Source organism: Heliangelus exortis, chromosome 15, assembly GCF_036169615.1.
Source record: "Heliangelus exortis chromosome 15, bHelExo1.hap1, whole genome shotgun sequence".
Taxonomy (NCBI): Eukaryota; Metazoa; Chordata; class Aves; order Apodiformes; family Trochilidae; genus Heliangelus; species Heliangelus exortis.
Genome location: NC_092436.1, coordinates 1,832,353 through 1,852,218, shown reverse-complemented (window position 1 = coordinate 1,852,218; position 19,866 = coordinate 1,832,353). Strand labels below are relative to the sequence as shown.

The window sequence follows — 19,866 nt, the reverse complement described above, 5'->3', positions numbered from 1 at the left end:
CATTTTGTGGTCAGAAAGGTTAAAAGTGGAGGTGAGTCAGCAAATGAGCATTAGAGGAGGGCTGGGAAAACCCTGTCCCCAAGCAGAGCTGGGAGAAAGACCCAATGACAGAAAATAAAAGGATGCAAAATAAGAGCTGCTTCAGCTGATGCTGGCAGAAGTTGCTAGGAGGAGGAAGCAGAAAACACAAAGGGCTGGAGGGAGGTGTCAGGGAGTGCAGAGGTGTTGGGTGTGAAGCAGATGTGGGGTGGTTCTGATGCATCTGGGTCAGCCCAACCTGGTGGCACCGTGTGGCACCTGTGGCTCTGCTTGTGCCACAAAGCAGAAACCAAGGTGGAAGCAAATTAAATAGATTTCCCTGTCTTCATTAGCCTAAGATAAATCCCCACCCTTAAGATGTGACTGATGAGAAAAAGGAAATTTCCAGCTCAGATGGAGCTGTTATTGAAGTAGCTAAAAGGATATTTACAACAGGATTGCTAAATTGCTTGATTACACTAGATGCAGCAATCAATTTTTCTCTTAAATTAGCATGTTATTGGGAGAAAGAAGAAATTCCTTTGGAACATCCATCGAATGACATGGATGGGGGGGAAGAAAAAAGCAAAAATAGTAAACAAGACTGGTAATACCTGAGCAGCCTTGGGTTTTCCATAAAATGAGGCTGATCCCGTGTGGGACTCTTGGAGGGTCTTTAGAGAGAAGGAAAAATTTTGCAGCTTGAACCTCTCAAAACTAGAAGGGCCTGAGTTCAGGGTGGAAACCAAGCCTTGTCTTGCAGTTGTTTGTGCAGCAGGAGGGCACTGACCTGGCTGGTGAACCCATGTCCAAGCTCTGCTCTCTGTCACCTTCTCAAGTTGAAGGCTTTTGGAATTCTGAGTGCAAAGTGAGAAGAGTAAAAAAAAAAAAAGAAAATCTTCTAGTAGATGGGTTTGCTACCCACAGAGAAGTGTTTCCCACTTAGGATTTTAATTGGGTTTCTGTTGGAGTGGGACCAGAGGGTCAAAAATGGTTCAACAAGAAAAGGACAGGAAAAGCTCTCAGGCTGCCAGAAGCTTCTTTATTTTTAGAGGAATATGTTTTGGGTGTCAAGAGGAAACTTCTTTACTGTGAGGGTGACAGAGCACTGGAACAGGATGCCCAGAGAGGTTGTGGAGTCTCCTTCTCTGAAGACTTCCAATGATGACTTTTTCTATGATTCTGTGAATCTTTGTAGTTTTTGTGGAGCTGATCTAGAAGGGTGTTGTCTCTTAAACTGAGGTGGCACCTTCAGGTTTAACCCGGTAGGGCCAGGGATTTGAAATAAATAAGTTTTCAAACCATTATTATAGAGAAAATGCATCTGCATTACAGAGAAAAGGGAATCTAATGGGAAGAGCTGAGTGTGTGGGTGATGGTTGATGCCCAAAGAGTGTGGGACATGAGGCTGCTCCAGGACAGGGTCAGCCAGGTTCCTGCAAGGCACCAGCTGCTGGGATCTATGCTAAAGCAAACAGATTTGCACAAAAAAACCCAGCTGCCACTCCTCATTCTGCCAAGCTCTGCCAGCCAGCAGTTGAGCTAAAAAAGGGCCATTAACATCTCACCCTACTTTGGGCTGGTTTCTCCTCTAAGAGGACACCTGTAAATCAGAGCAAGGCATTCCCTGGAGGAGACCCAGGCAGGAGCTTGGCTGCTGCCAGCTCAGAGGAGCTTTCAAGGTTATGAAAGTTCCCTCTGATTCTGAAGAGTGTCACTTCAGAGCCAGTGGCTTGAGGGCTTTGCTGTGATCAGGACCTTTTTGTGATCAGGACCTTTTTGTCTGGTGTCAGGGGCCAAGGAAAACCTCTCTGTGGGGTGATGTGAGCAGGCACCAGCTCCGACCCCACTACGGGGGCTCCTCACCCTTCTCCCCCAAACTCTCCCACCCCCTTGCTCTGCTTTGAGGGATTCCACACAATCAGATTGGCACGGGAGGACTCTCAGGAGTGCCCTTTATTTTATATGGTGGTGGCACTTTGGAAGCATCAGCTTCCCCAGGGTTATTTTTGACTTTATAATCGGCGGATAGAGGGATTTCTTTTCTCGTGCCAAAAATGCAGAGTCAAGTTAATACAGGATTAGGAAGCTGAGTGTGGAAGTCTGTAACTGAAGCCTTATAATCTGGAAGGTAACATGCTGGAGAACATCCTTGACAGCAGGATTTAGAAAAAAAACCATCCAGCTCTTACAAACATAACAGCAGGAGCTCTGCAAGCCCCAAGCTGAGTGGTGCTGGATACACAACCAACCTGTGCTTTTATTTGTCCTTCGAGCCCTTTAAAAAGATGAAGGTGAATGGATGTTTGGGTTCTTATCTTTTAGGTGACACCTGTACCATGGCAGACTACAGTCGGCTGAAAAGCATCCTCCTGGACCTTCAGGCTCATCAGCAGAGCCCTCCCACCCACCTGGCTGAGGACAGAGTCTCCCAGAAGCGTTTCTTAGTGGAAGAGATGTTTAAGCACTTGGATATAAACAGTGATGGGCATCTCAGCAGCTCAGAACTGGCTCAGGTGGGTTGGTTTGTTGTTTGATGAAAATGGAATAACAAGCGAGCTGCATTTTCTTTTTTTTTTTTCTTTTTTTTTTAATTTTCTTTCTTTTTTTCTTTCTTTTTTTTTTTTTTTTTTTTTTTTGTTCCAAGTGTGAATTGAAGGTAAGACAGCAGCACCCTGGTGAGAACAGTCATTTGTAACTCTCCAGCCAGCAGCAGGTAAAGAAAGGGAGAAAATCTTCTCTGCAGCTGTGGGGAGATGGTGTCATCTCAAACATTTTGGAGTAACTCTCTGAACCAAAAAAAACGTGGCAGCTTTCCAGCCCCCGTCCCTGCTCCTGAAAATAGACACTAATCCCTCCTGCTAACCATCATCTTCTGAAGTATTTCCAGCTAGCCAGCTTGGGGGGGGAATTAATTTGGGTTTTTTAGGTGCATGGAAGTTAGGCAGAAATCTCTTAATTCTTCCTCCCTGTCTTCTGGCCTCTGCATTAGCATGGAGGAACACGGCAGCAAAGTTTTACTTTTTAACAGGTTTATTTTCCCCAAATCCCTAGGCAGATGCTGGAATGTTGATTAGCAGAACTTAACAAGGGGAGCAAAAGATGAGAGCTTGAAAAAAACCTGTTCTGGCTAGTTATGGGCAAGCTGTGCTGTTGGGAGTCAGCTCATAGGTAAAGTGGAGCAGAGATGCAGCTGGGGCCCTCAAACCAATTTCTCTTTGCCCTCAACTTGCTCTTTACACCTCCAAACTCTTCCAGTTGCCTTTCTGCACTCCCATGTCCCCTGGAACACCAAAGGGGTTGCAGTTCCATGAGCAGACCAGCCCTGAGCTTGCTCCTCCTTCAGCTGCCTCCTGAATTTTAATCCTGGGGCTGTTGACACCATGCAAAGTGTCAGCCAAAATTCCTTTAGATCTCAGAGCTATGAATACATACAATGCTTCATCTGAATATATTTTTTTTCCTGAAGACATGGTAGGTATAAGGAAACACTTGAATAGGAATTCAAAGGCAGCTTCTGCATAGTGACATCCAAGTGTCTGTTCTACTCTCTAATTTTTTTCCCCTTTTTACATGAAACTTGCTCTGGCAGGATATTAAAACTCACACAGCAATAGAGGCTTGGCAGCCTGCAAGCCATTAGCATTAGGAAAAAAAAAAACAAACCAGTGACCTGCATTTTAACTGATCAGGATTCAGAGCTTTAAGGTCTGCTGCCAATTTACCACCAGCTTCATTTGCAGGTGTGCTTGGAGCCCAGGTCTGACTCAGAAAAGGAAGCACAGATCCTGGCTAGTGTTATTTTTTAGTTCTTCTCACTGTTAAAAAATCAATAGATGTGGTTGCACACCTGGAGCCTGCTTCAGTTTGGCCCAGAATCAGCTCAGCCCTCCCACCCAAACCTCAAATTTTCATGTGAATAAACACCACCAGTTTATTCACCCACATTCCAAGAGACTTTCTGGGTTTTTTTTTAGGTAATGAGCAATTTTTGCTTGTCAGTGTTATAGTCTTAACACAACTTTTCATCCCTTTTTAGGTAGATTTGTGATTGATTTGTGTTAGTTCTTTAATTTGAAGCTCTCTGCAACTTGAAAATTCCCCCAAAGGTGGGAATTTCATTGCCCATAGGTGGAGGCAGCTGGGATGAGTGTGGTGCAGTGGATCTTGTTCTCTCTGGCTGCTGGGTGAGCTGCTGCTGGGCATTTTCTTTGGTTTATTTCAAAGCAAAATAGGCTCTGGAGTGCTGTAACCTTGTCTGCAAGGAAAAACTCAAGGCAGGTAACGTGCACCACTGGAGAAAAATGTCATTTTGAAGACCTGAGGGGGGATCTTTAGGATGCTCATTGCAGAGGGATTCATCCCAAAGGAGAACCTGGAAGCAGAGTCCTTCCAGAGAGAACAGTCCTAGCACCAGGAGATGGTGGGGATCTTTGTCCAGTTGTTTCTTCTCCACCACTGAACTGCTTTGAGCAAAAAAGTGGCACCAGATGGTCCTTCCCTTTTTATTTTTAGCTTTGCCTCCTGGCAGACCCCATCAAATAATTTTCCTGAATGCCTGGGTGGTTTTGCAGCCAGGGGTATGCAAGGGCTATTAACAGTGATGGTAACTGGAATGTTATTTCCATTTAAAACTGACGTGTGTGGTAAAGTGAGATTCATAAATCTACTGAATTTGTTGCTGCTGAAGTGTTTTCTGTTGGGTGTTTTTAGTTTTTCCAGGTATTAAATCGAAAAGGACCAGTAAGGACTTGTCAGTCTTACAAAAAGTGAATCAATTTTCAAATCCAAAGGTAGACAAAGGGAAATTTCCACCTTTAGAAGATTGATCTTGGAAGTTATGGTTGATCTCCCTTTTATTGAACATTTTAACTTGCTAGGTGAAGGGTCATTTTTTTAGCATTATTACTTTAAATTGCTTCAGTATAATGTTCCAAGACTAGAATAGTAAATATGAATCCCTGGACTACAGCAAAAAAAACAAACTTCCTGCTTAGGAGATGCAACATTTCAGCAGTTTTCTTCACGTTTCCCAATAAATTCATAGAAAACAACATTTTCATTATGGTTAGGCCTGACTCTGGCTGTTTGCTAAGTTTTGTGGAGTGAAAATATGGTTCTGTGCTGCTGCTGAAGGAAGAGGTTGCTCACCCTTCCCAGGGCAGGAATGCAAATCCCAGTTGTATCTGGATACAAAGCAAAGATACAACGCTCGATACGATAAATCCAGATAAAAACCCATAAAAAGGTAAAAAAAAGTCATTTAATGAAATATCTGCTGTGTGAGCTGGCGTGGCAGCATCAGATGGAAAATCCCCTGTTCTCTTTTTGCTCCAGATAATGAAGGAGGAGGAGCTGGAAGATGATTTATTGGATTGTACTCTGGAAGCCCTGCTCCGGTTTGATGATTACAACAACGATGGGCACCTAACCCTGCAGGAGCTCTACACAGCCTTCCGTGAGTCTGACCTGGGGATGGAAAACATGTCAAAATCTCTCCTGGGAACACTCTCTTCCCAGGCATGGTCAGCCAAGATAATCCCTTTTTGTACTGAATTCCATGCAAATCCTACAAAAGGGCTTGTTCCTAAAAGTTACTGCGCTCCAAAGGGGAAGCATCGGCTTGGAAGTTGGTGAAAGGGTGGGGGGTTTTATTTTTTGGGGTTTTGCTGTTGATGGGAATGGAGAGATGTTGGTGAACTGTAGATCTGTAGACCTGAGGATGTGGTTTCTGAGGACACAAGGTAGAAACCTGTCGCATGGTGAAGTGAGTTAATTTACTGTGGGGAAAGTGTTTTGCTGAATATTCTGCCTGGGAATGATGATTTCTGCAGTTTGGTTCCATTTTAGGAAGTGGATTATAGTGTAGAATCTCAATATGGATCTCTGCTCTGTTTGCAATGATCTCTGCATCACTGAGCTACTTAAAGAGTGTGAAAAAAAATAAGTGTTTGTGTTATCCCATTTATCTTCATGGCTTCCTGCTTTAAGTAAAGAGTTTCTGGAAGTCCTTCCCTGGAAAAGGCCCACACTGTCATCTCCACCTGGATGATAGAAAGTCTTCCTGATGTCAGTCCCCTTGGGATACTGCAAAATTAAGAGAAAATGGAGGTTTATTCAGTTATCAGGATAGTGAGCTGCGAGTTGCTTGTATGTGGTTAATACTCTTTAAAAAAATTAAAAAAAAAAAAAGAAAAAAAAGCAGGAGTCAACCATTGAACTGCTGAGTGCAGGTAAAGGCTGATGAGCTGGGCTGTCAAATCTTTGTGTAGGACATCTCCTAAAACAAATAATTTCAGTAGCTCCTGATTTCATCTTCTAAGCCATGACACTCTGCTCAGTGGGAAGAACTTGGTGTGTCCAAGTGTCACCATGGGGTCCATGCCAGCACATCCTTTGGCAAGACAGGATGCTGTTGTACAACCTCTGTTTTTTGCCAAATAACCTCTTTTAAAAGAAAGTGTTTCTGGTTTCTGTTTTCTTAGGTTTTGGGCTTTTTCTTTTAAAAAAAAATCCCCAAGAATTTGGATAATCATGATTAAAGTGCTTTAAAATTGGCCCCAGTTGTCACCTTGGGCCTGTTTGAACCAGAAATGCATTTGATTCAACAGGGCACACTCAGAGCAGGAGATGTTCAGTAAAACATAAAGCCTCAGGCATTAAAAAGGCCATAAAGTGAATTAACCCAGCTCTGAAGGCTTGACATGCAGTTATTTGGGAGCATATTTGGATCAGTGGGTTCTCAAAGTCCCAGCAACTCGAAGCTGTGTTCCAAGAGTCCTTCGTGTGGGTTTTAGGTTCAGAGAATTTTAAGTAGGCAATGAAAATAAGACAAGTAGAAAATATTAGCCAAGGAATAGAGGTGGTGATCAATAAGCTGCAAAACTTTTGTAAAAAAACTGAAGGCATAGAAATGAGTGTTTTATCAAAAGGATTTTGTATAGATGAAGAGCCTTGTTCTCCATCTGAAGCTTAAAACCAGACTTCTCCATTTTCAGTATTCCCAGAATCACTGCTTTTCTCAAGAGCAATTAATGGCTCATCAGCTTTTAGTTTAAAACCAAATTTCCTTGCTTGCAGCTTTGGAAAGTTTGGGGACTCTGGAAGCAACCTGTAGTGCTTGGTGAAACTCTGTATTTTTCCTTTACTTCGTTACATGATGTTGGGCTAAAAAAAAAAAAAAAATCAAAAATACTTCAAACAATTAGCACCCAATTTGATTTGCAGCCCTTAAGTGTTTATGAAATTTCTGGGTTGATGTGAGCCAGAATTGGCCTTGCAATAGGACCTTAAAACCACAACATCCTGCATGGGTTTTTCCCCTTTAAGGTGATGGTTTTGTTGCTTGAAATTCACCCAAGCCACTCGTGTTCCCATGCTGGCAGCAGAGGGACATAACCACCAGCATTTGGTGACATCAGGAAATCTCAATCTAATTTATCCTCTCAAAACCTCCATTATATCTGTTTTGGTGCTCTGTGCTCTGGTGTCGTGTTGCAGTGTTGGAAATGCTTGAAGATGACCTTGGTAATGTGAAGAGCTTTCCAATTTATCATTTTTGTGCTTCTTGAGAAGTTGCATTTCATTTTAAAAAGAGTCTCATGGCCTTTCAATCCCTTGCAGAGCCACAAGTGGTCTCTTTCTCACTCTGTGTCTGTCTCTTGTTTCTCTCCCCCCACTTCTCCCACAGACAAGCAAAGGGCATTATTGATTCCTATTTGTGTTGATCAGCTGTAAATCAATGAAAAATCCTTGGAAGAAAAAAATTCTACCCCTTTTCTGAACTGTGGCTTCACCCACACAAGCACAACATCTCATAGGTGCTGATTTTAGTAATAATTTGTGGTCATGCTAATAATTTTCTGATACATCTTAATGCAGAGTTTTGGTTTAGGGATGGAAATAGTTGTCTTTGTGTTAAACCTATCATTTTTCTTCTGATTTTCTGGAAGCTCTTTTGTTGCTGAATCACTTGAATGGAACTTTGAGGAGTTTGCTGTTTGAGCATGATTGGAAATATCTATTAACACAGGATTAAAATATCACTCTTCAAATCACATTAAACATCTGTTTGTAATGGATGAGACAGATGAAATGGTCTCCTGTAGCTTGGGCAACTTGTAGACATCTCCTAATTTCCCATTAATAAATCTTATTAGATAAGCAGGCTCAGGACTGTAATTTAAAAAAAATAATGATTTTTAATATGATCTACATTGCAAAAATAGAAAGAGTATTAGGAACTGTATATGTTTATTGTCTTTATATTGTTTCAAAAATGGAATAAATGAGTAATAAAGGAAAGGCTTGCTTGTCATAAGAGCTAAAGATATTCTGGTGATTTGGCAAGCACATCACCTGCCTGAGTTGGACTTTAAATCTGCTCAGAGGAATGATTTTTGGATATAACTTCTGGAACTGTAGCTGACTGGAAGTCATTAGAATCAGGCACATCACTTTTGGCATTCCTCTTGTCTTCCCTAATGGGGAGGCAGCAGGTTGGCAGGTGTGAAAGTCAGGCAAAAAAGATAAAAAAATTAAAAAAAAATCAGTGTAAGCTTCTAGATCTATATTATCATCCAGGTGGACAGGTTGATTTGTAACAGCAGCATGTCAAGGAGGGGAGAAGATGCATTCTGTCAAAATGGCTTTATCTTGTCAGCATTGTGTAGCTAATAGGAAGTTATTAACCCTACAATAAAACCCCCTTAAATTCCAGCTCGTGGCCCATGAGAGCTCTCTCCTAACCAACATCCCCTGCTCACACCTTGCCTCTCAACCTCCTTACATTTTTGGAAGCACAGAAAAAGCTTGGCAAGTATCTTTGCTACCCCACAGCAGCTCTTCCCAGTAGGTCCCACTGGGTTTGGAAAGCTTTTGGCAGGAGGTTGCAGAAAAAACCAAGTCAGGTTAAAAATTACCTCCCAGGATTGTTTCCCATCCTCAGACCATTGGGGCTGACTGAGGTCTCCTCACATCCCCCACTCCCCAGCTGGATCACAGGGTTTCTGGTGGCTCTGTGGCCACATCTTGAGCTCTTTGATGATCTGGAGGGTCAGGGGGGGAATGGAGGAGGGAACCACAAAAAAAAAAAAACAAAAAAACCCCAAAAACAAACCACAAAGAAAGTTTGGAAGTAAAATCGAGAATTGTTATTTTTCAATCCAGTCATTATTCCCCCATCACTTATGTTACATGTAGACAGAAAATTGACATTTCTCTGCGAGCTGTGTAATTTTCTATGGATTTATTATTACCTAAAGAACACAAATATTGTATAGAGGGAGCATATTTCCTGCAGGAATTCAATGTGGAAGAGGTTGTAGGATCAACGTGCTTTTCTCTGTGCCACTCCTTTTAAAGAGTTTTGCTTTTTTTCCCTGATTCTATTTCAGGTCAGATTTTCCTTTTTTTAGCCTGTCTTTACTATTTCTCAAAAAAGCAGAATGGATAAATATGAAAATGGGGTGTATGCACATGGAGTGGGAGGTCAGGGCTATGCTGGGTGACAACTGAGGACCTGGATGGTGCCTGCCCAGGGCATGGACCCAGCCTGGGGCATCCCCAGTGCTGCAGCTGGGACTGGGAAACCAGAGAGGAGCTCATTTGGAATAAACTGGGGAAAAAAAAATAAATCAGGAGCCTGGGCTGGACATGAGTGTTGGATAAGTCAGTGTCAGTGTAGAGAAACAGCAGTGAATGCCTTTGGAAAGCTCCAGGGTTACTGCAGTGATCCCAAAATCTCTGCCAGGCAATGCAGGACCAAGCCACCCAGCCCTGTCCCCATCCTTCAGAGCCTCATTAGAAGTGTGGAGTAGTAAAGGGATTTATTTTTTATTTTATTTCACATTCCTGATTTGCTGGAAAGTGCTTGAGGGAGGTGCTCTGTGATCATCTCAAAGGCATGGGGATTTTGGGGGAAAAGCCAAGCTCTGCTGTGAGGAAGAGGATGCAAAGCCCTAAAATGGGCACTTGGGTCCAGGGGGAGAGGGAGCTAAGTGAGGAAGGAAGCTTTGAGAAGTGGAACTCTTCTTGAGAGACATCTCATCTTAAGGAAGGTGATGGATAAATTCTCTGTGAGGAAAATGGATCCTCATATCTGGAAAAAAATGTGTCCCTAATGCTCTGGAGTGTCCCCATCCTTCAGAGCCTCATTAAAAGTGTGGAGTAGCAAAGGGAATTATTTTTTATTTTATTTCACATTCCTGATTTGCTGGAAAGTGCTTGAGGGAAGTGCTTTGGGATCATCTCAAAGGCATGGAGATTTTGGGGGAAAAGCCAAGCTCTGCTGTGAGGAAGAGGGAGCAAAGCCCTAAAATGGGCACTTGGGTCCAGGGGGAGTGAGGAAGGAAGCTTTGAGAAGTGGAACTCTTCTTGGGAGACATCTCATCTTAAGGAAGGTGATGGATAAATTCTCTGTGAGGAAAATGGATCCTCATATCTGGAAAAAAATGTGTCCCTAATGCTCTGGAGTGTCCCCATCCTCCAGAGCCTCATAAGAAGTGTGGAGTAGTAAAGGGATTTATTTTTTATTTTATTTCACATTCCTGATTTGCTGGAAAGTGCTTGAGGGAGGTGCTCTGTGATCATCTCCAAGGCATGGGGATTTTGGGGGAAAAGCCAAGCTCTGCTGTGAGGAAGAGGGAGCAAAGCCCTAAAATGGGCACTTGGGTTCAGGAGGAGAGGGAGCCAAGTGAGGAAGGAAGCTTTGAGAAGTGGAACTCTTCTTGGGAGACATCTCATCTTAAGGAAGGTGATGGATAAATTCTCTGTGAGGAAAATGGATCCTCATATCTGGAAAAAAATGTGTCCCTAATGCTCTGGAGTGTCCCCATCCTTCAGAGCCTCATAGGAAGTGTGGAGTAGCAAAGGGAATTATTTTTTATTTTATTTCACATTCCTGATTTGCTGGAAAGTGCTTGAGGGAGGTGCTCTGTGATCATCTCAAAAGCATGGGGATTTTGGGGGAAAAACCAAGCTCTGCTGTGAGGAAGAGGATGAAAAGCCCTAAAATGGGCACTTGGGTCCAGGGGGAGAGGGAGCCAAGTGAGGAAGGAAGCTTTGAGAAGTGGAACTCTTCTTGAGAGACATCTCATCTTAAGGAAGGTGATGGATAAATTCTCTGTGAGGAAAATGGATCCTCATATCTGGAAAAAAATGTGTCCCTAATGCTCTGGAGTGTCCCCATCCTCCAGAGCCTCATAAGAAGTGTGGAGTAGTAAAGGGAATTATTTTTTATTTTATTTCACATTCCTGATTTGCTGGAAAGTGCTTGAGGGAGGTGCTCTGTGATCATCTCCAAGGCATGGGGATTTTGGGGGAAAAACCAAGCTCTGCTGTGAGGAAGAGGATGAAAAGCCCTAAAATGGGCACTTGGGTCCAGGGGGAGAGGGAGCCAAGTGAGGAAGGAAGCTTTGAGAAGTGGAACTCTTCTTGAGAGACATCTCATCTTAAGGAAGGTGATGGATAAATTCTCTGTGAGGAAAATGGATCCTCATATCTGGAAAAAAATGTGTCCCTAATGCTCTGGAGTGTCCCCATCCTCCAGAGCCTCATAAGAAGTGTGGAGTAGTAAAGGGAATTATTTTTTATTTTATTTCACATTCCTGATTTGCTGGAAAGTGCTTGAGGGAAGTGCTTTGGGATCATCTCCAAGGCATGGAGATTTTGGGGGAAAAGCCAAGCTCTGCTGTGAGGAAGAGGGAGCAAAGCCCTAAAATGGGCACTTGGGTTCAGGAGGAGAGGGAGCCAAGTGAGGAAGGAAGCTTTGAGAAGTGGAACTCTTCTTGGGAGACATCTCATCTTAAGGAAGGTGATGGATAAATTCTCTGTGAGGAAAATGGATCCTCATATTTGGAAAAAAATGTGTCCCTAATGCTCTGGAGTGTCTCCATCCTCCAGAGCCTCATAAGAAGTGTGGAGTAGTAAAGGGATTTATTTTTTATTTTATTTCACATTCCTGATTTGCTGGAAAGTGCTTGAGGGAGGTGCTTTGGGATCATCTCAAAGGCACGGGGATTTTGGGGGAAAAACCAAGCTCTGCTGTGAGGAAGAGGATGCAAAGCCCTAAAATGGGCACTTGGGTCCAGGGGGAGAGGGAGCCAAGTGAGGAAGGAAGCTTTGAGAAGTGGAACTCTTCTTGGGAGACATCTCATCTTAAGGAAGGTGATGGATAAATTCTCTGTGAGGAAAATGGATCCTCATATCTGGAAAAAAACATGTCCCTAATGGACCTAATCCACAGGTACCGGGGCAGCCAAGCTGTTCCAGCAGAAATTGCATCAGGAAATTCTGTGAATTTGATGAAGTGTTTACTCACATCTTTACAGAGCTCTTCCCCTCGCTGGCGTGGAACGTAGGCTGGGGGATTTGTTGCTGCTACTTCCCAGGTAGTTTGGTCAAGGCTGGTTCATTATATTGGACAACTATATCGTGAGATGAAATGTTTTGCTCCAGGTGTTCTCCTAAGCAATGTGGTAGCAACAGTTATCTCCAGGATCAAATCCTGTGCCTAAAATATTGACAGTTTTTGCACTGTGCTCTCCCTCTTCAGCTGTAATCTCCCCGGCGTCTGATTTTTCTTTCATGTTGCTGCAGATATTGGTACAAACTTGGAAATAATTCATTAGCTTGCCAACATTGATTTGCTTCTCCTGTGAGCTGTGCAATATCTAAACTTCAAACATGTCTTGGGGAGCAGGGAGCTCTGCCCTCTGCTTTTGGTTTGAGGCAATGTTAGGGGTGATGTGAACTACTCAGGAAAGAAATGAGGTTTCCTTCAGTTGGCCAAAGCCATTCCTGCTCACCTTGAGATAGGATGTGCAGCCAAGGTAAGGGGCATCAAGGCAACTTCTTGGGTGTTTTCTGGAATGATTAAATTAGTAGTGGAATCTTCCAGCAAAAAGAAAACTAAGAGCTAAAAGGAAAAAAAAAAAAAATCAAATGAGAAAGCAGGAATGTAAAACTGTTCAGCTTGATTTCTGCAGCAAGTGGGGCTGGAAAAACCCAACAAATATTCAAGTCCCTGCTCAGTAGGTTTTGACTTTTTAGATCATCTTCAGGTGTGCCTGCCTCTTGCCTTGCTCATAAATAGAATGTAAGGTGCCTGACTTTAGCCCTAGGAATGATGCTGTTGCATCTGGAAATGTCATTTCCAGATGGTAGGATGCCTCAGCTGAGGATATCTGAGCTCATTCTTGCTCTGTTTTAGCAGGCTGGTAATTTCTGAATGTGGAAAATTTTATTCCTTTTATATTTTTTTCTCCTCTGCTATCAAAGAAACATATTCTGAAAAAAAAAAAAAAAAAAAAAAAAAAAAAAGTTTCTTTTTCTCTCTCTTCTAAAGCTCTTCTTACAGTGAAAATCCTGTTTTGTAGCTTTAAGTCTAAAATATATCTCTGGGTTCCAGCAAAGGGCCCTGCAGTGTTTGCAGGTCCAGAAAGCAGCTTGTCAGGAGTCAGCTTTTGTTGTAAACTCTCAATTGTGTTGCTGCATTTTAGACAAAGTAGAAGGTATTTCCTCAGAGGAAAAGAACCCAGAATGAATTTCTAGCAGGAAAGGCTAATTTAGGAAAAAATGTAAAACAAGGTTGCAGAAAAAAAATTTAGGGTGCTCAAAAAAATCTGTTGGATGTGGATGCTTCCTGGTGGAAAGAGGGATGTGGGATGAGGGGGATTTTTCCTTGTAGAGACCAGACATTAATTCATCTAACCAGGTTTGCTGTTTAGTTTTGTAGTCTGCTTAGTTTCTATACTTTGGTGTTATGATTTGAGTTTAAAAGAATCTTCTGAAATGAAATTTTAGCAGATTTAATGCCAAATGTAGACATGGTTCAAGTGACTGTGATTTCCTGTTCTTGTGTCAAGAATTGCTGTCCAGATTTTTTATGGAAAGGCAGGGAGAATGTCTGACACTGGATTTGCTCTTTCTTTCTGACTTTTCTTCCTGTTGTGTGCCAGAACCAGTACACTTGGGTGTGCATTTCCCAACTCTAAGTATTTTTTTTTTCCAGATATCTCTCTTTTCAAACGTTCCCTCTCTCTGCAAAACGTCCGTGGGCTTAATACACAACGACTGCATAAGAGCAAATGAACTAATTAGAAGCTGTTATTGGAAATCTATTGTCTACAAATTGCAAGGAAAACTCACCTGGATACGATGATTCTCAGATGCTTTTTGGGAGGCATTGATCTGTTGCTCTTGGTTTGGAAGGCAAGGAGCTGCAATGTGCAGAAGGGCTTCAGAGGTGATGTAGTACAAAGTGTATCCAATGTCTACACACACTCTTGCAGGAGTATTTAAATATTTATAAGTACTCATGAGTGACTCACTGGTGCATAAAACCAGGCAAACACCATTTCTCAGGGAATTATTTGGCAGTGTTCACTGAGGCAACTGCATGGACACCAACCAAGGGGACAGATTGGAGACACAAAGTGACGTTGGTGAGGAGCAAATGCAAACAGCAGTGAGATCAGAAAATGGCTGAAAGTCCTAGAGATACACACTCTAAACCTAAAATGTGAAAATTTGCATTTTCAACAAGCTGGGAGTAAAGGGCTGGAGGTTTTCTGATGGCTTCATGCTGGTCCTGCAAAACCGTTTCTGAAAATCAGACCCAAACTTCTCTGTGTTTTGTTTCCTTTTCTTTTTCATCCAGCCTCTGTCTTTCTGGGGCATCTGTGAAGCAAGCAGAGCATAGCAATGAAGGAAAAATGTCAAAAATTAGGAAAAGCATAGTTAAAGTTTAAGGCTAATGCTTGGCATGAAGTTAAAGGTGTGATATGTGGTGTCCTGGACAGCCTTTCCTAGATCCTGTTTAATTACAGATCAACTGGAACATCTTAGTGGGTATTTTCCCCTTGTTTCTTGTTTTCTCTGCCTAGATTCCTAGTTGGTAGTTGCTAGAGCTACATTTTTCTTTTGAAATTTGCCTTATCTAAGGAAAGCTGCTGTACAGATGGTCTCTCTTTGTCCTTTCAGTCATCTTATGGATGCTTTGAATTGCTACTTCAGTTACTTCATTTTTTTTCTTTGGCCAGTTGTGCAGATTCACAGCTTTTAAGGCCAAAATGTTCCTTAAGACATGAGGAAAAGGTTATCTAACATGTGTCTCAGATCTGTCTGCTGCAGCTCCTGCTCCTGTTTGATGTTGGATTTGTCTTGGGGAGATCATGGGTGCTTTTTGGTGCTTTTTAGGCTCAGTGCCACCAGCACTGGTGCAGAGGATAAAATCTCCTGCATTAACATTACTCTTCCCCACAGTCCAGGTCTTTGGCTGCTGTTGTGTGTTTTGGAACTTGCTGACCCTTTTCTCTGCTAAAGGTGGAGGCAGGATGAGTTTACCTCACCTGATTTTTGTTTTACACTTCTGCCCTGCTTTCCTTCTTCTTGAACACGTGGCCAACATGTTGCAGATCACAGTATATGCAGTTACATTAAAATATCTTGTTGTGCATGGATGCAGGTTACCAGCCAACCCAAAAACCTCAGCATGTGAGTGTTGCCTTCCACTCCATCCCTTTCTGGTGTCTGTAGCATCAGCTGGGATTTTTGTCTTCAGATCTTGGTGGAGATATTGAACAGATTTGGGCTTTGGAGGACCCTTTCCTAAAAACAGCCCTTTTGGAGTGGTCCCCTCTTAGAAATGCTTCTAGAGATCTGTTTATCAGTCAGATTTTGGTTCATTTAACACACCACCTCCTTTATGGTTATTATTTTAGCACTGCAGTGCTAATTTTTTAATCAAAATGCCAGAGCAGCCATCAGAAAATTACAAGTACAGTACATATCCCCAGTGCAATGATACGATTTATGTGGAGCCACAGCAGAGATGTTTTTATTTCATGTTCTTCACAAGAGAAAATCTCCTTGACAAATCCACAATGTCCAGATAGAAGCTGAAAAAAAAGAAAAAAAATGATAGGAAATTGAATAAGCTGAACTCAAAGGCTGGTTCTGCTTTAATACTTCCAAGAAGAATGTAAAAAAAGTGCTAGCCTACAGAGGAAAAGTAAAAAGGCATCAGGGTTTGAGGTGAAACTCAGCTGTTGCCAGTGTCTGTCTTTAGCACCATCATAAGAAACTCATTCTCAAGTTTCTTACGATCAAAACTTCAGAGAGAACATCAAGAGCCATCAATGGAAATAAATAACTCAGAGCTCAGGCCTGCTGTGCCTCCAGAGCTCCCCTTCTGCTGACAGATTTCCCACCCCACAGCACAGAGAAATACATCTGCACAATTTTTGTTTCTCTTGCTGCAAACCAGAGGTGTGTGTGCCACTGAACTCGTGCTTTAAGCCAGGTGTAGATCCTATAACATTCACCACAGCCCAGGCACTGCCATCCCTGCAGCAACTTTCTGCTTAGGGGAGTAATTTGTGACCATAATTTACCAAAAAAAAAAAAAAAAATCATGCTGCACATGTGCTGTGCTTTTTTTCTGCTGATTGCTCATCCTGTTCATGGTGCAAACCTGAATAATGTGTTGTAGAAGGTGATGGGTATCCTCCTGGACACTAAAATTTTTGGGGCAGTGTTCTGCTCTGCAGCCAGCTGGAACCTGGGGTTGGTTTGCAGTGTTCCCAGCCCCAAAACTGCTGGAGGGGTGATGGAGGGACAGAAAAGGGAGTGGGAATGGCAGTCATTTCAAAGCAAAGCACCAAAAAAAGGAGGAGGTTGAATGGTGTTCAGCAACTTCTCAAAAACTTTCGTGGCTTATGTGCCCAGGAGTAGGTTCCTCTAAAAGGATGATGCTCATCAGTGGGTCTGATGCCAATTTTATGCCCCAAACAAGGCATGGACAGAGTAACTGCTCAGAGACAAAGTTTGTAGCCTTTAAGCAGGAGGTATTTATTAACGGCCGGGGAGCAGCCAGGTTTTCCTGGGCAAACTGCTCCAGTTCAGCAATCTCACAATTCAGCTTTTATACAATTTTCCCAGGCAATTGCAACATACATTATGAATATTCATTATATTGCAACATCTACTTTTAATATTCATAATAGGCGGAGTTGAGGCAGAGTTAGAGGGTTGGTCTTCAATTTGGGGAGGATTTTTGGGGTCGTTCCTGTATTTCATCCTCTTGAACTGGTGTCCTTTCCATAACTTTTTCCTAATTTGGATAGTCTCCTTGTGCATTTGGCAGGGTCTTAGTGACCTTGGCTCATCCTAAAACTTCTGAGGCTACTGATGCCAAATTTTATGTTATTTTATAGTTTTAGTGTTCTTTTCTGTCAACCTGTCCTGTTCTCTCAGACAATTTATTACCTCCGTATTTTCCTAATGCTAAGCTTTCTTATAGTGCCTTGCATTCTATGTTTTAACTCGTTATTTCTCGAAGACTGCTTCCTTTTGGGCAGCTTCAGGTCTGAGTCCAAATGTGTTACCATGTTCTGCAGTTTGAAAGTTAAAAAAGAGCCATCCAACAGGGCCTTGATGGGCAGGGTGGACATCTCATTTCTTTGTTAATATGAGGAACTCTGTTGTCTTCTTTAATGTGCTAGGACAGGCTGTGTTTGCCTGTTGAGGACACTTTGGCTGGGGTGGGGGCCATGGACCTTCCCATCCTGCACAGCTTCCTGCAACAGAGCCCTAAGCAGGACAAACCAGATGAAAACAAAACTCCTTTTTCTGCCCTAAAGCCTGAAGAAGAGCAAAGTAGGCCTGGGGTCTGTAGTTGCTACCCAGGCATTTCTGGGTAAGGTTTATATTCCCATAGAACCTGGAAGCAAAGTTGTTTCAGCACCAGTGATACCATCAGGTTGCATTTGGTTGTTACTGATATCAGAGGCTTTTGCCTTCAATCTCTTCTCTTCAGGGGATTGCAGTTTATTATAACAACAAAAAGAGCTCCACGCCAGAGGCCTCTGCAGTAAACAGGATAAAAGTCTGCACTGTCCCTCTCTAATACATGAAAGATTCTTTTAGTCCCCAAAATCATCTCCAGCCCCTGGAGACAAGCCCAGGTGGTAATTTACTGGCTTAGGAAAGTATGTAGTGGGTGTGTGTTTTGAGTGCATCTCCACTTTTTTTTAACACTGAATATTATTGGAGGTTTTTTCACCACTAGAATGTAATCAGTGCAATAGGAAGCACAAAAAGATGAACATCTGTCTCCTAGGTAGATTGGTTTGGAGTCTGCTATGAGGTGTAATGGATCTTCTGGCAGGGCTGATTTTTTGTTGTTTTTCTCTTAGTGCAATTTACTAACCAATTATCTGCTAAAATATAAGATGTATATGAGGCTAAATTTGTTACAGATGCCCTATTATCCTCCTTATTTTGTTTTAAGATGTATTTTTATGAACCCACTCACTCCCAGTCAGGCAAGAAACATTCATGGAAAGCCTCCAATATGTTAATTGGTATTTATTGAGTACTTCAGGGAAATGTGATGAACGGGTTCTGGGGGATTGTAATTAATACATTGACAACCAACAAGTGCAGCTGACTGGGAGATGAAAGCAATTTATAATGGGCAGAGCCTGCATTTATCTTGCTCCATGGACCCCCACCAAGTCAAACAGCTTTCCAAGAGAATGGAAACACATTTTCTTTGCCAAGCAGGACTTTTGTGGCAATAGGGAAACACAATGAGAGGGCAGAAATACAAATGGGTGGGCACTGGAGGGGTTGAATCCTCTGGACATCCCTCCAGAGTTACCAGTTTCCCATGAAAAACAAATTCTGCCATCCAGGTGAGCACTGCTGGTGTCTCCATGCTCCCCATCTACATTTCCCTTCCCCTGCATCCCTGCTGACTTGAAATCTGTGAAGAAAGCTGCATTTGATGGGAGGGATTTGGCTCAGAAAATAACTTTTCTCTGGTTTTAAATAGAGTGAGGGGAACCCACTTGGCTGCCTGAGCACAGGTGGCCCCTGGAACAGAATGCATTAAACAAATTACATGAACTGCAAATTACATGGTTTGGATTTTAGTGCATAAACAGGGCTTCAGCAAATAAATAAACCAGTGGCAAAAAGCAGCTTTTCAGAATCTGCTTTCCCAGCCCTGCAACGAGGGCACTGATACAATTATGTCAAAATGCTGTTGAGCAGATAATGAACTGCTGGATTCCTCTTCTGGAAGGGCTCTTTAGCAGAGGACTTTGGGGAATAAAAGGTTTTCCCTGCAGTAAGACTCATGCATCTAAGAGCTTTAAAAATACCAAAAATGTGGCAGGTTAGCTTCCTTTTTATGGCTCTTGGAAGAAGACCCCAAGTTCTGAGCAGTCACTGATCAACTTTCCCTTTGTTGAACATCAGGCAAGGGAAGACTTGGCAGGTGTAATTCCCTTTAAGAAGAAAGCAAAAGGGAAGGGAAAAGGAAAGGTTAAGGACTCAGTGCCATCAACTTGATCCTCCCAGGCTCTGACTTTCTTGAAAGTTGCAGCTCTTCCATCAGACTTTGCACACATTCCACCCATAAAGCAAAAAGTGCTCTGATCAGTGTTAATTGACCTGCTAATTTCCTATCAGGAAAGAAACTTTGGAGAAACCAACAGGGCCAGTGGCAAAGCAGTTTCATTCGGGGTCTGTTGTCAGCTCAGTGGGTGATTTACTCTGAGGATTAGATACCAGTTGCTCATAGAAGAGGTGGAAATATCTGATGAAGCTGCCCTGGTACTTGTGGGGGATGTGTGCTGTCCCACTGTTATTATTGCTGTTGTTATTATTATTAGATTTTGTGGATGATATCCCTTGGGAGCTGGATTGAGAGGTCCAACTAATTTCAAATTGCCTTTAAATGTTGCTGGAAGAAAACCATTTAAAATCACTAGAAATATTAACTGCCACACAGTGGGCACGAGTGATGCTGACTGAATTTTGCAGGTGTTCTTACAGCTG

At 42.5% G+C, this 19,866-nt stretch overlaps 1 protein-coding gene across 2 annotated transcripts in view; it reads left to right on the top strand.

Moving 5' to 3' along the window:
- The window catches only part of FSTL4 (follistatin like 4), a 197,472-nt gene that overhangs the window by 97,290 nt on the left and 80,316 nt on the right, over positions 1 to 19,866 (top strand). For both annotated transcript variants that reach the window (XM_071759251.1, XM_071759249.1), the window contains exons 5-6: positions 2,344 to 2,534; positions 5,356 to 5,476. In XM_071759251.1, coding sequence (XP_071615352.1) covers positions 2,344 to 2,534; positions 5,356 to 5,476 — 312 coding nt within the window. The remainder of the gene's footprint in view (positions 1 to 2,343; positions 2,535 to 5,355; positions 5,477 to 19,866) is intronic.